Genomic DNA, 13,404 nt, shown 5'->3' with positions numbered 1-13,404 from the left:
CTGCATTGAAAGCAAGGAGTCTTAACCACTGACCTGCCAGGGAAGTCCTATAACAAATCTCGCATTTGACAGATTTTTCCGATGATTTTGCATGTTTCTTTCCATCTCTGAACTTTAGTTTCAATCATTTATGAGGATAGAAGATTGGGTTGTAGTATCTTCAAAATCCTTAAAGGTAGAGCATTCTATATTTCTACCAATATTTAAAAATTACCTTTTGTTGTTATGCCTAAGTTAACACAGAAAATTCTGATATAAGGCAATCTTGAGCATCATGATAGTTCTAAGTTCAGATACTAACCAGCCTTTCTTTTCTCATTGCTATAGGCCATTCACATACTGCACAAATGATCCCCAAGGAGAACAGTACGGTCGTGACTGAATTCATTCTTGTCGGGATAACTGATGACCCACAACTGCAGATCCCACTCTTTCTAGTGTTTGCTCTCATCTACCTCCTCACGCTGGTTGGGAACCTGGGGGTGATCACGTTGATCCTGCTGGACTCTCGTCTCCACACACCCATGTACTTCTTTCTCAGCCATCTCTCTCTGATGGATTTTGCTTACTCCACAGCCATCACTCCCAAAGTGATGGCTGGATTCCTCATAGGAGACAAGGTCATTTCCTACAATGCTTGTGCCGCTCAGTTGTATTTTTTTGCTGTCTTTCTGATTGTAGAAACTTTTCTCTTGGCTTCAATGGCCTATGACCGTCATGCAGCAGTGTGTAAGCCACTCCATTACACCAACATCATGACGCCAAGAGTGTGTGCCTGGATGGTCGTAGGATGCTATATCTTTGGTTTTCTGGAGGCCTCTGTGCACACTTGGAACACATTCAGTCTCTCTTTCTGCAGATCCAATGTGATTGATCACTTTTTCTGTGATGCTACACCTCTCCTGGCTCTCTCATGCTCAAACAGCAACAGAAGTGAGTTGGTGTTTTTTATTTTGGCAGGTTTCAATATCATCTGTACTGTTACGGTCATCCTGATCTCTTACCTGTTTATATTTGTCACCATTCTGAGGGTGCGCTCATCTGAAGGACATCAGAAGGCCTTTTCCACCTGTACTTCCCACCTCACTGCCATCTCCATCTTCTATGGGACAGGCGCCTTCATGTACCTACAACCGGCCTCCCGCCATTCCATGGACACAGACAAAATGGCGTCCATGTTCTATGCCATAGTCATCCCCATGCTGAATCCGCTGATCTATAGTCTGAGGAACAAAGAGGTCAAGAGTGCCTTAAAAAAGGCTGTGGGGAAAGCAAAGTCTTCTCTAAGATACATATTTTAATTATATAGAAACAAATAAGATGGTTTGATATATTTCAATCAAGCTAGGGAAAGTATTAACTTGCTAGGCCAATGATTATGTAAAATTTTGACATACCTTCTCAAGTTCTTTTTAAATCTGTGAAGCAAATGTGTTGACAAAGTGAGATCTCATGAAAAATAACTTTGGAAGAGTCAACCATGAACCTATAATTTATTTTTTTAAGACTTCTTTTGAATTACATTTTATTGTATAGTTGTTTCCATGATCATCCACATTCATATGCACATTTATGCTCACATGCCTATTTAAGTACATGCCCACATGCATCTTATTCGTGTAAATCACACGCAGCTCACACAGTCATGGGTGGACAGAAAAATGAGTTCAAGAGACAAACTAGACTTGTCTAGTTTTATAGCATAATTTGAAAAATGCTTTTGGTGTCTGATAATACATTCTTAAATGTAAACCTATATATTTTTAAATAGAAGTTATCATTTGCTATGTGATATTAATTTTATTTTTAAAAACTTTTTACTTTAAAATAAACTCATTTCATTTTAATATTTGTGCCAAACATCCTCATTCTAGATTTATTACTGAGTGCTTTTGTTTGTTTTATTCTTCTTTCAATGATAATGAATGTCATTACATGAGCATCTTAAAAACATATTATTTCTTTATTTCTTCATGGCTGTTGTAGGTCTCCGTTGCTCCATGCTGGCTTTCCGTAGTTGTGGTGAGCGGGGGCTGCTCTTCACTGCCATGCACAGGCTTCTCATGGTGGTGGCTTCTCTGGTTTTGAAGCACAGGCTCTAGGAATGTAGGCTCAGTAGCTGCAGCTTGAGGACTCCAGGATACAGGCTCAGTAGTTGTGACTCATGGGCTTAGTTGCTCCCAAGCATGTAGGATCTTCCCAGACCAGGGATGGAACCTGTGTCCCCTGCACTGGCAGGTGGACATTTAACCACTGGACCACCAAGGATGTCACCATATGAGCACCTCTATTTAGCTCAGTATTCATCTTTATTGACTCATTACCCAGAGTAACATTTTCATGTGATAACTCTAATGAAAAAAGAACAGCAGCATATAAGACAAAGGAAACTAAAGAAAACATATTTTAATTCACCAAAATAAAAAAAAACCCAGCATTTAATTTTACAGTAAGTCTTGACTCTTTGTCTTCAGATGCTCAGCCCAGGATACATTTTATGCTCCTTCCTTCCTGTGTACAGTCAGGTCTTCAACTGATAGATCTCCACTCAGGCTCAAATTAGAGCTTAAGCTGACTGATACTTACCACATTGCAAGAATAATGTAGCATGGCTTTTAAATTTGGGTGTATTAGAACACTAAGACATTCAGAGATCTGATAATTATAAAGATATCTTTTACAAAGAAAACAGTATCAAATTAATTGAGTCTAAAAAAGATTTCTTTGAATTGTCAATTCACTGTATACTGGTTTTTCTGTGAATATTTCTTTCCAGGTCAAATGATTTAGAACACATATATAATAGAAAACATATGAAAATGTATGTTTATTTCAAACCATGGACACATATATGGGGAGCCTGTAGTACCTCACTTTTTCATGTAAAGTCTGAAATCCAGCATCAAGGGCTCTTGTGGTTTGACTTGAAGGGCCATTACGTCCCGTTATGGAGTGACAGAGGTAATTAAGTGTGTATCCCTCAGAGCCAAGTGAAAAATGTAGCAACAGATTATCTCTCCTGATAGGGAGGGGTATCTACTTTTTGGAGAAAAGGAACTGATTTCTTCATTTTCTATGAGTTTTCTTTGTAAAATGTGAAAACCTCCTTGGAGATGTTAAGTGTGAAGAATCATTTTGGCTACATAATTTGCAGATCCCAGTGGAAAAACCAAAATGTTGAGCCCCTTGTTAAAGATGTATGATAATTTTAAGTTGGCAAGAGCAGAGTGTTAAACCCACCGCAGAACCTTCGAAACACAAGGTCTGAGTGACGCACAGGGTTTATGCCCATGAAGCCCACCCTGAAGAGTCCTCCTCATCTTAGATAAAATCTTTTAAAAATTCCCAAACCATTAATGTTTAAAATTAAGTTATTCTCCACATTTTATGCCATCATGAAAAGGCAAATTAAAGCAACAATGGAAGAATACTGCACATCTTTTAGAATGGCCAGTGTCCAGAACACAGACAACACCAACTGCTACTAAGGTTGTGGAGCAACAGGAACTCTCATTCGTTGCCAGTAGGAATGCAAACTAGTGCAGCCTCTTTGGTAGACAGTTGTCAGTTTCTTACCAAAAGAAACACTCTTACTATATAATATAGTACTTGTTCTACTTGGTAGTTACCCAGAGGAATTGAAAACTTATGCCCAGGCAAAAGCTAGCTCAGGATATTTATAGCATCTTCATTCATTACTTCCAAAATTTGGATGCATGTATGTCCTTCAATAAATGAATGGACTAATAAGCTGTGTAATCCAAACAACAGAATGCTATTCAATGTTAAAAATAAATGAGCTATCAAGTCATGAAAAGACATGGAGGAAACAAATTCATACTTCTAAATGAATGATACCAGTCTGAAAAGACTGTCAACTATGTGATTTTATTATATGACATCCTGGAAAAGGTAAAGTATTGGAGACAGTAAAACAGACAAGTGTTTGTTAGGAATCAGGGCTTTGGAAAGGATGAGTAGATGGAGCACTAAGGATTTTTAGTGCAGTAAAAGTATTCAGTGTAATATGATAATGATGGATAATATCATTATCTAGTCAAAGCTATGGTGTTTTTCCAGTAGTCATGTATGGATGTGAGAGTTTGACCATAAAGAAATTAAACACTGAAGAACTGATGCTTTTGAACTGTGGTGTTGGAGAAGACTCTTGAGAGTCCCTTGGGCTATAAGGAGATCCAACCAGTCCATGCTAAAGGAAGTCAGTCCTGAATATTCATTGGAAGGACTGATGCTGAAGCTGAAACTCCAATACTTCGGCCACCTGATGCAAAGAACTGACTCATTTGAAAAGACTCTGATGCTGGGGAAAATTGAAGGCAGGAGGAGAAGGGGGTGACAGAGGATGAGATGGTTGGATGGCATCACCGACTTGACAGACATGAGTTAGAGCAAGTTTTGGGAGTTGGTGATGGACAGGGAGGCCTGAGGTGCTGCAGTCCATGCGGTTGCAAAGAGTCGGACATGGCTGAGTGACTGAACCGAACTGAATATCATTATATATTTGTTCAAATCCATAGAATATGCAACACTAAGAGTGAACTCTAATGTAAACTATTAACTTTACATAGTTATGATGTGTTAATATATGTTTACCCTTGGAAACATGTTTCTCACTACTTGTTTGTTTTCTGTACATTTCAGGTTCCCTTACAATCATATTGATAAAATTCTAATTGGCACTAACTTTTTGGATTGTGGCAGAGAACAAACACATGCTTGTTCTGAAAGTTTTTCTCCTACACACAAAGACATTTCCTTGCAAAATGGTAGGAGTGTATGTTGATTATCTACAATGCATTTTTATCACACTCTCTCCTTCTATCTGCAGAAACCTTTGGAGTCACTTGTGGAATCTGTCAGTATTACTAAGTGTAAGAATGGGAGAGCACGATCTCTCTCTGCCACTTAGAAATGAATTTTTTGAAAACTGCTCAACCCATATATGATTGTAAGAAAAGCAAGAAATAAAATTTCATTAGAAGATGTGCAATATGCATAAAAGGGAAGTAAGATTAGTGTTGAGTGAATAAAGTAAAGTTGGAATGCTTGTGATTTGCTAGATTTTACTTCTAGTCGTATTATGGCTTCCAAATTCAAAGGGCACAATAGACATAGAAGGATATTTGCTTCCAAAGGGAAAAGAAAAAATCCCCCAGGACTGATGGAAGTAATGTCTGAAGCCTTTGTGACTGGTTCAGTGTCCCAGCCTGTGTTTTCCTTCCTGCTCTAATGCCCACATCAGCTGCTTCCAAGAATGTTAATAGCCTTTTTTTTTCTTTATTTTTGAGAACAGATGGATTTATTGGAGAAGAAATAGCAACTCATACACCCATGACTTTCCTTAGGAAGTTCCCTAAGTATTTGGTCCCCACAGGCAAGGTTTTAATTAAAATATTCAGTCATGAGGCATGGAGTTGTGGATAGATCCCAGGAGGACTTGTTCCTGAGAGCTTCATGTCAGAGTAATGCCCTTCAAGACATCTGTATCAGACTCTTGGATCCAAATCTGGTTTTATTCAATCTCACTATAGTGCAAAGAACCTCGTGTCCAGGGCAACCTTGTTCACTTAATTTTATTACAAGGGGGTGTCAGTGCTGGAGGTCTTTTTCTTCACGTGACACTGTTGTGATTCTTCAGTAAACATGACCTTGGATGGCATTCTCTGATAACAAGAGGAATCTTTTATATAGACTGAGTGATATGCTAAACATTTCACATCTTTTGTTTTAGTTCATCCTCAAAGCACTCTGTAAAACATCAAGGGTGGTTATTAGTAATTTTGTTAAAAAGTTTTAGAAAGTGAGGCTAAGTGATGTAAAGGAATTCATTTTATTCCTTTCTGAAACAAGAAATCTAGAATTCTGAGGTTTGACATGTAGCGCCAAGCAATCCAATTATGGTCCAAAAAGGTGTAATCAAATGGATGAGATAATTCAGAAGATACAAACTTACAGTTATACAATGAATGTCAAGGAGGTAAAATCTACAGTATGGTGACTATAGCCAATAATCTTGTATTTCATATTTGAAAGTCGCTAAGAGAGTGGCATGGCAAATAGATGGGGAAACAGTGGAAACAGTCACAGACTTTATTTTTTTGGGCTCCAAAATCACTGCAGATTGTGACTGCAGTCATGAAATTAAAAGAGGCTTGCTCCTTGGAAGAAAAGTTATGACCAATGTAGACAGCATAGTAAAAAGCAGAGATATTACTTTGCCAACAAAGGTCCGTCTAGTCAAAGCTATGGTTTTTCCAGTAGTCGTGTATGGATGTGAGAGTTGGACTATGAAGAAAGCTAAGTGCAGAAGAATTGATGCTTTTGAGCTGTAGTGTTGGAGAAGACTCTTGAGAGTCCCTTGGACTGCAAGAAGATCCAACCAGTCCATCCTAAAGGAGATCAAACTTGAGTGTTCTTTGGAAGGACTGATGCTAAAGCTGAAGCTCCAATACTTTGGCAGCCTGATGGGAAGAGCTGATTCATTAGAAAAGACCCTGATGCTGGGAAAGATTGAGGGCAGGAGGAGAAGGGGACGACAGAGGATGAGATGGTTGGATGGCATCACTGACTCACTGGACATGAGCTTTAGCAAATTCAGGGAGATGGTGAAGCACTGGGAAGCCTGGTGTGCTGCAGTCCATGGGGTTGCAGAGTTGGACATGACAGAGCATCCGAACAACAACAAAACATCATCAGTCCCAGTGGTTTTATGCAGGACAAGATCTGAGTTGTCCCTCCTACTTGTCGTTAGTGATTCTATGATCTATACAAGTCTTTCTTCCTGATAATCTCAGTGTTTGGGATGAGCATTTTTGTTTGTTTGGATTTGTTTAAAATTTTTTTTTTTTCTGGAAAGAACGCTAAATTGCCAAAGAAATCTTGCTTACTATCATGCAGTTACTTGGCTTCTTTAGATCCTGCCAACTTCTTTGACAACTTGAAGCCTTACCATAGCTTTTCCCTTTTTTAAAGTAGTCTTTCTCATGTGGCATCTATTCATCCATTCTGTATTGATGGCAGTGTTAATTCTCCTGAGAAAAGCATTCTGACTAGTCAGTTCAAAGTAGAGCTTTACTATTCACTCTCATACGGACACCTTGTTCTAGTCGTAATTATATCCTTATTTGTGTGTTTGTTTCATGTTTGTCTCCAGTAAACTTAAGCACATGAGATTAAGTTCCATGTTTGTTTTGTATTGAGTGTGAACACCCAGGGCCAAGACTGACTGAACTTATTTGGGACCAATAAACAGTTGAATGAATAAATAATCCTTATCAGTGATACAAAGATTCAAGCGACTTAAGGGATGCAATAATTTCTATGATCTATTTGGCTTAATGACAAATTTCTATCCCTGTTACCCATGTTTAAGTCAAAATGGGCTCCTAGAGGTAATGACGTAACTTGATTTTAGCATTATCAAAGAGCATTTGTACAAGTTATATTAATATACTCATGGTCTCTATCAATAGGCACAGTTGGATCCCTATAGACATATTCATCACATTCTCCAATAGTGAGGTTGGGACCTGTCCTTGCTCTCATGGGGGCTTTCTCCCCTGGGAGTCCCATGGGTATATAACTCTCTCTCTCTTCAAGTTCTCATATGACTCCATTAGACCTTATATTACAGGTAACAGGCCAAGTGCTCGAGTCCCTTGACCATCATCCAACTCACTGGATTGTGAGTAGTTGTCTAATACCTATAATGGCCTTTCTCCAAACTGAGATACACTGAGAGCCTGCAGTAATGACCAGGGCAAATACCTGCAAATAATGACTTTGATTATGATTATAGTGATGGCCCCTTTTCAGGACACTCCAGGAATTCTCTTACTTTCTCATGACAGCAGTAGTCTTTCAGGGAAGCTGCTGTTGGGGGCTACCTTTCTAGTATCTCCATTTTATGATGGCATATAATCTCAAAGCAATTAAGTGACTTATCTGAGAAGCAAGACCAGCAGACATTACCACATAATTCATGTTAACTACTTCTTATGGAATTACATATTTTTTCTCAATATCACCTTGATCCAGAGGACTTTTTCCCTTTTGATGAGAGATTAAGAAGAACATCTCAGTAGACTGTCTCCTTTCTTCCATGGACTGAATTTATGATTTGAGACTCAGACGTGAATGTACTGCATTTATCTGTTGCATTGTTCAGGGAGCAGGTAAGCCTCTGATCAGTCTACAGTCTGTATAAATTTGCAGGGTCAGATTTTTCTAGGAAAATACATCAATGCACCTGTCTCCCTTTGATTTTATACTTAAGTCAATATTGAACTTTTTGAAAATGTTATTATGTGTCTGTCACTTTTAACAAGATAATATGGTACAAGCATCATGGACTTTTTAAGGAGGATAGGTATTTATCTAATTAAAAAAATGAAAGGAACAAGAGGGTCTCGGGTTCCTGCTTTGCCATGTAGGACCTTGTATCACTTGAACAAGTTGTTAGTCTACCTCAATTTCAGTTTTCTCTTTTAGAATATGGAAATATTAGCTATTTCATCTAATCCCAAAGTATTTAAGAGTATGAAATTTGATCTCAATTTGAAAATTCATTATAATTTGGAGAAACATGACAATAAAAAAGAGAAGGAATAGAGAGAAATGAATGAGGAGGATTCATGCTTATAAACCAATTATAAAAGTACACTGAAAGAAGAGGTATAAATATTACACTAGAAAGAACAATTTGTGGGAATAAGGAAACCTGGACTCCAGTTATCATTTTGAAATTTTACTGGCATTAGGCACCCAGAATAATGACTAATTATTAAGGACAAATGTATGACTTAGTGACTGAACAACAAACAAAATTAGGGACAAAAATAATGCTCTCTGCATGGGAATAAAGAATAATAGTATCCCACATTGTTGTTGTTTAGTCAGCCAGTCGTTTCTGACTCTTTTGAGACCCAATGGACTGTAGCCTGCCAGGCTCCTCTGTTCCTGGATTTTCCAGGCAAGAATACTGGGTGGGTTGCCATTCCCTTCTCTAGGGGATCTTCCTGACTCAGGGATCAAGCCCATCTCTCCCTCATTGCAGGTTTTTTGTTTTTTGTTTTTTTAACCACTGAGCCACCTGGGAAGCCCACAGGAAGCATAAGTTAAGATAAAACAAATTATTATGAGTAACAAAATCATTAATGGTGCTCCATAGGTTATAACAGGAAGGTGGCATCTGGAGAGGAGAAGATGCTTAAGACTTTGTGGAAGTTTTAAAATTCGTGTTATTTTTTGAAGAATAAATTTGAATTTTATCAAGGACAAAGAACATCTTTTCAGGAAGACTGCACGTTTTCTTAAACTATCTCCTGGATACCAGTTATTTTAAGTGGTGCAATCCATGAAAAACTTTAAAGAAACAAGGTGAAAAAGCCCATCAATAATTTGAAGACTTTTTATAATTCTTATTCTCACTATTAGATTAATTTCACTGCAACAATGTACCTGAAACTAGCTTTTTTTTTCCTCTTGTAGGAAAATGCTGAATTAAGAATCACTCCTCCACTTGTTGAGAAGAAAGAGGGTTACAAAATAAAATGAAATGAGTTTCAGTATATCTCCCTCCCCAGATTTAGGGACATCTAATAAGAGTATTGATTAAGGTAAGTAAGGACCAAGAGGATGTCTTCTCTGGATAATAAGGCCTCTCAATGATCTCCCTACCACTGAAAGGTTGTTGTTGAGCCATGAAAGATGCCAGGATTCTTGGCCTCCAGAGGAGGCGAATTCAATCTGGGGCCAGTGACGAGGCTTGATCGCTCAGAGCTTTTGTGTAATAAAGTTTTATTAAAGTATAAAAGAGATAGAGAAAGCTTCTGACACAGACATCAGAAAGGGGCAGAAAGAGTGCCCCCCCTTCTAGTCTTCAGCTGGATGTTTTATGTCTGTTGCTGTTACTGCTAAGTCGCTTCAGTCGTGTCCGACTCTGTGCGACCCCATAGACGGCAGCCCACCAGGCTCCACCGTCCCTGGGATTCTCCAGGCAAGAACACTGGAGTGGGTTGCCATCTCCTTCTCCAGTGCATGAAAGTGAAAAGTGAAAGTGAAGTCGCTCAGTCGTGTCCGACTCTTAGCTACCCCATGGACTGAAGCCTGCCAGGCTCCTCTGTCCATGGGATTTTCCAGGCAAAAGAGTACTGGAGTGGGGTGCCATTGCCTTCTCCAGAAAGCTATTAATCAGATAAGAGAGACACCTCAAGGCTGACGGAGTTTCACCAGGCTTCTCTCCCACAATATGCATTTTTGAGATCAGATGGCGTGAGGTGTGTCATCCCCCAGCCATAAAACAATTGATATCAATACTGGTTTGTTGAGCTATTATCAGCCCAAGGTTTGAAAAAAGAAAAAAGTTAGTCTTAGGTGGAACCATTTTGAAGAAAGGCAAATTCCAAAGCAAATGTATGGTTTCATTAACATAGCTTAAGAAAAACATTTTTATAAGAAAAACGCATTGGTTAGCTCAAGGTTTGAGAAAAGTTAAGTTCAGGTGGAAAGAGGTGTCATCATGGCAACACAGAATTTTAAGAGAAAAAAAATCTGACGCTTGTAGTTTGTTTCCTCCTGCCACTTAGGGAGAGAGAAAAAATGTCTGACGCTTGCAGCCTATTTCCTCCATTTGGAGACCCCTGGCCTTCCTGCCTGTTACTCCCTCACCACCAATAACGGGAGTATGGGGATGGGAGGGAAGCTGCAGGCTTCTGTCAAGACCTCCACCCTCCCTTCCCTCCCCACAAACTCACAGCCTGGTTTCTGCCCTCTACGTTGAGACTTAAGGACTAATCTCATGATTCTGTTTATCGCCGTGTCACTCACCGTGAAGCTGAGGAATCTCAGGCAAGCCCTCAATCCCTGTTAAATAATGTCCACATCTCTTCATATCTCTCTTCTTAAGCCCAACAGCCCTCCTGCCCAACTCCTTAAATAATTCTACTATTCTTACTGGAATCTACAGTCAGTCATCAGCATAACCTAATATACAGTAACTGTGCCTCCTTCTCCTAATATAACCTTAACTTTACTTTAACTACTTGTCCAGCTGAAATCTGTGTTCTGAGACAAGGCTTCCCTAGCAGCAATCTCAGTGGTGAAAATTTTCTTACTCACTTTCCTCTTGATGCTGTATTGTTCCATGATTTGGAATTTGTAGTATTTTCATACCTTGATTTATTTTTCCTCCAAGCTCTTTCCTTTAGTGATCTTACTTAGTTTTGTGGATTCAATATGATATGAGAAGGTTAAATCAATACCAAATTATCAATATAGTTGGACTTATTAAAATCTGATGCAACTAGTTCAATTGTTTATGCAGCCCTTCTAAGTTAGATGGCCAGAAGGAATCTGAAATTCACAACGCCTAACATGCAATTGTCTTTCTTGTTCTTTCTCAAACATCTGCTTCTTCAACACCATTCCCTCTAGGACTATACAAAAAATGGAGTCATTATTGTTCTCTCTTTCTCTGATGCCTACATTCAATGTATCAGGAAACCCAGCAAGCTCTACTTTTGAAATGCACTCAGAATTGGGTAATTTCTCACCGAGAGCCTGCTACCAGCCATCATTAACTGTTGTGTAGATTAATAAGATGAATACAAAGAACAATGAAATGGCTGAAAGCATAGTAATCCAGATTTCATTCTCACATGGAATCTTTCCTTGTGACACCTACATTTTGTCCCTAGATACATTTTGTCACTATCTTCTAATAGTAAGAATATTTACATTGATTGAATCCTGTTAAGTGCTAGGCAATATTGTAATATCCATTTGACACATTAAGAAATTGAGGCTCATACACTCTAGTTAATACCCAAGATGACTCAGAAAATAATCAAATCTTACTTGGCATAGCTGGACTGTGCACAACTTGAATAAGAGAGGATTATTGTTTGAAAAATTGCAGCAAAGTATGGATAGACTATGAGAGTGAAAGGATTTGGGGAAAGAAGCAAATGAATGAGTGAGTGTATAGGATGTTCCATTTCACAGTTATCTTCAGTTCAGTTCAGTCGCTCAGTCATGTCCGACTCTTTGCGACCCCATGGACTGCAGCACGCCAGGCCTCCCTGTCCATCACCAACTCCTGGAGTTTACCTAAACCCATGTCCATCGAGTCAGTGATGCCATCCAACCATCTCATCCTCTGTCATCCCCTCTCCTCCTTCCCCCAATCCTTCCCAGCATTAGGGTCTTTTCCAATGAGTCAACTCTTCGCATGAGGCGAATTGCAACATATGCTCCTGTAATCAATACATAGACCATTAACTCTGTCCTAGTCATAATGTGTGAAAGCCTACAATGCCAGTTTTCATTATCACTTCAGTTTGATAATGAGTTCAAGGGAAAACTGATGGCCAACTGATATTGAGTAACACCCAAAGTCAGTTATCCAGTACAAGGTGGAGCTAGAATTTGCATCCAAGTGTCCCTAGTCTGGAGTCACACTTTAAACAATTACTCTCTGATGTCTGAATTTCTATAGTATCCCACTGTCTGGGAATTACACATTATATGTATCCTGTTATCCTCTGAGACTACTGAAACCTAGAAAATGATGCATTAAAGTTTGTGTTGCTAGAATATAATGTTGTTCTTGATATAATGGTCTTCCCTGTAGCTGAAAGGGTCAAGAATATGCCTGCTATGCAGGAGACTTGGGTTTGATCCCTGGATCAGGAAGATCCTCTGGAGAAAGGAATGGCGATTCACTCCAGTATTCTTGCCTGAAGAATCCCGTGGACAGAGAAGCCTGGCAGGCTACAGTCCATGGGATAGTAAAGAGTTGAACATGATTGAGCAACTAACACTAAACCTGATACAATGGTGGTAATTGCAATGAAATGAATTAAATTATAGTAATCTATTTTATTGCATGAATTTTCTTTGTTTTTGAAAATATGAATTGGGAGGCTAAAAAAATCTCACTTTAACATTTATTGATTTTGATTTTGTGGCCTCACTGCGTGGCATGTGGTATATTAGCTCCCCAACCAGGGATCAAACCTGCGCCCTTGCTTTGGAAGCACGGAGTCTTAACCACTGAATCTTCAGGTAAGACCTCTAACAAATCTCATTCTAAGAAGTCTCTACAATCATCTTGAAGATGTCTGTTTACGATTATGAACTTAAGTTTCAATCATTTATGAGGATAGATGATTGGGTTATATTATCTTCAAAATTCTTTAAGCTAGCACATTCTGCGTTTCTACCACTATTTAAAAATTCACTTTTGTTGTTATATCCATGTTAAATTGAGCAAATTCTGATATAACGTATATCTTGGGCATAATTGTGTTTCTAAGCACAGTTACAACCTGATCCTCTTTTCTCATTGATACAGTGCGTTTTCATAATGCATAAATAACCCCC

General features: G+C 38.8%; 1 protein-coding gene across 1 annotated transcript; it reads left to right on the top strand.

Annotated features, from left to right (window-relative positions):
* Positions 1-347: 347 nt before the first annotated feature.
* LOC145527106 (olfactory receptor 5B12-like) lies at positions 348-1,301 on the top strand. Its single transcript, XM_081544547.1, has one exon. The coding sequence runs from the start codon at positions 348-350 to the stop codon at positions 1,299-1,301; it is 954 nt and encodes a 317-aa protein (XP_081400673.1).
* Positions 1,302-13,404: the final 12,103 nt, after the last annotated feature.

The sequence above is a fragment of the Giraffa tippelskirchi genome, chromosome 11 (genome assembly GCF_054371585.1).
Source record: "Giraffa tippelskirchi isolate mGirTip1 chromosome 11, T2T-mGirTip1v1.2.pri, whole genome shotgun sequence".
Classification (NCBI taxonomy): Eukaryota; Metazoa; Chordata; class Mammalia; order Artiodactyla; family Giraffidae; genus Giraffa; species Giraffa tippelskirchi.
This window is presented reverse-complemented; position numbering and strand designations above follow the sequence as displayed.